Below are 2,629 nucleotides of genomic sequence, written 5' to 3'. Positions count from 1 at the left end.
GCGGCGATTAGGTCAGGACGACGCCCGGGAGTAGGGTTAGCACCGCCAACCGCCAGCCGCGGACCTGAAGATGCCCACCTGCCCCCCGGCCCCCCGTGAGGACAGCACAGAAGGGTCCTCTCTGAAGCAGAGGGACAGATCTGCTGGGGGTGGACCTCGGACTTTCCAAGCATTTCTAGTGCTGAGCAACGCCTCGCCGTGTACAGGTTACCAGCCGGCAGTGTGTTAGGTGGCTCTAACAGACAAGCGGAGTGGATTTTACGCGGTAACTGAAGCAGAGTGCAGGACGCCCACTCTGCTGCCGAGAGGCTGGGCACGTGGCAGTCGCCTTCTTCCCAGTTTTCTTGCGGAGATGGAAACCACAGGTGACCACACAGGCGGGTGCAGTCGAAGCCAGGAGCCATCCCTGTGTGAGCTGTGACATGTCGGTAGTGGCCACCAGCAGTGACCTGTCCTCCACGCACAGCCACACAGGGCAACCGGCTCAGGGAGAGCAGGAATTACACAGGAGACCATGTTGGAACCAAAGTTTGCTTTTAAAATATGAGCTTTTGACACCTGAAAGATTCCATCCCAAACTCACAATTATCTAATTACAAAAAACCCCATGTTTCAGGAAAACATACTGAAGCTCACGTAAGGTCCATGTCACTAGCACAGGGTCGACAGGCCAGGTCTAGGGGACACAGCGGGGCAGTTTAGACAGGCCAGGTCTAGGGGACACCGTGGGGCAGAGTTTAGACAGGCCAGGTCTAGGGGACACCATGGGGCAGAGTTTAGACAGGCCACATGAGACACGGTGGAGAAACGGTGGGGCACGGACTGGTGCATACTGCGTGTCAGAAACGATGTGGGGGACAGGGCGTGGGGTCGTCGTGCTGAAGACTGATTCAAAGAGGGATTGTCAAAGGAGGGGCAGACCACAGGCGTCAGGTCACGGAGCGCGTCGGCTCCCTGAGCACAAAACGCGAGGGTCACTAGAGGGACCGGCCTAAGTACCAGCTCTGCGTGCTCCGAATCAGCACCGGAGACGGCCTCGCAGGCTCAGCCCTCGGTCTCGCTGCTGGCGTGTTTCTGCTACATTTTAAACCCTTACTCAAAACCACTCCATCCTTTTTTGTATCCTTACACGTACAAAATATATGAAAACAAAGTGGCTGTTCTTTAGCTAAAGAACGATTCCTCCTCTGACTCTGGGGTGGTGGGGGAAGCCCTCATTTTCTCTTCTACCACAAAAACACAGCGAACCAGGATGACGGCCGGACGCAGCGTCGGGGAACCAGGGCCCGGGCGACCACAGGCCGAGGGCGGTGCCGCTATTTACAGGATTGGGAACCCGCCAGACGGCCCAGAGCCACCAGTCTTCCGGCCACACAGGCCTGGCTAAAACAGGCGTGAGCAGCGGCGTCTGCGGGCCGGCACGTCGAAGACCCTCCGGTGCTCCTCCTCGTCTCCGTCCGACTCCCCCACGTCTGCCGACTCACCCTCGTCCTCGTCCTCGTCCTCGTCCTCCATCGCCTCGTACTCATCGGGGCCCATCTCCTTGAAAGAGAAAACAACCTTTGGGTAAGAAAAGCACCCGTCCACTTGTCCTGTGGCCGCCTAGCGTCATCATTTACCCAGACTCCGACGGGCAGCCACACCACAGTGGTGCTGGTGCGTGCTGACGAAGAGGCCAGGGCGCGTTTGCACCACGTTAGAAAGGCGCAGTGTGCTTTTCACGGTGAACGTTTCACTCATCTTTATTTTATGCTCTTTGCCATAGGGCATGTGCTCGCGGGAGAGAGACAGAGAAAGTGAGAAATCACCCCTTGACGGCCACGCCTCAATCCCTCCTTCATTGTCTCAGGACCTTGGACACGTGGCTGTACCTCCGGCGTAATGTACAAGCCACAGGGAGGAAGCGCGCCCCACGGTCGGCCATGCGGGAGCCCAGCACCCTTGCCACCACACCACCTGCCGGCCCCTGGCACTACCATCCTCTCCACAGCAGCCGGAGGGTTGCACGAGGAAGCGAACAGACCACCCTGAACACCCCTGCGAGTGTCAACTCGTCATGGTAATGTGTGACGTATTAGCTCGTTGTCAGCGTGCGTCAGGCAGGAGGGCGTGAGACCGTGACTCCGCACTGTCAGCAGGACGGTGCGGCAGATCTGCCTGAGCTCCCGCCAGAGTCACTGCCGGCCACCAACTGGCACCTCCGAGTTTCTCTTTTCATCCCAGACTCTCCACGGCGTTCGTTGTCCCTCTGTCTGGATGGGGAGAGTGCTGGGGCCACCGGGGGCTCTGGCTGCGGTCACACAGGGCATTGCCGTTGGGTGGCGGCTGGACCAGGGTCACCTTGAGGGCGCCTCACTTCCGTGCCTGTACTTGGCTGGGCTGACTTGGGCAAAAGCTGGAGGTCGACACAGATGGGGCTCAGTGTACCCCCTTGCCTCTGGGGTGTCTGTGTGGTCTCTCAGCGTGGCGACTTCTTCGTGACAGCCAGACTCCTCGCGTGGCGGTGCAGGGCTCCGAAGGCGCACGTCCCAGGAGAGGCAGGACTCTGGGTGGAGGACGTCGCCCGTCTCTGGCCGAGCCTCTGAGTCCCGCGGCAAGGGGGTGACTCGTTCCAGGCCATCCCGCCGCC

General features: G+C 59.7%; 1 protein-coding gene across 1 annotated transcript in view; it reads right to left on the bottom strand.

Annotated features, from left to right (window-relative positions):
- Positions 1 to 517: 517 nt before the first annotated feature.
- FBXO3 (F-box protein 3) overlaps positions 518 to 2,629 on the bottom strand; it is a gene marked incomplete at its 5' end in the record, with an annotated part of 28,630 nt that continues 26,518 nt past the window's right edge. Inside the window, 1 exon segment of the mRNA XM_014593076.2 lies at positions 518 to 1,542. Within this exon segment, the coding sequence (XP_014448562.2) occupies positions 1,384 to 1,542 (159 nt within the window).

The sequence above is a fragment of the Tupaia chinensis genome, unplaced genomic scaffold (assembly GCF_000334495.1).
Source record: "Tupaia chinensis unplaced genomic scaffold, TupChi_1.0 Scaffold139733_1, whole genome shotgun sequence".
Classification (NCBI taxonomy): domain Eukaryota; kingdom Metazoa; phylum Chordata; class Mammalia; order Scandentia; family Tupaiidae; genus Tupaia; species Tupaia belangeri.
Note: the sequence above shows the minus strand (reverse complement) of the source record. Positions and strands in the feature narration are given on the sequence as shown.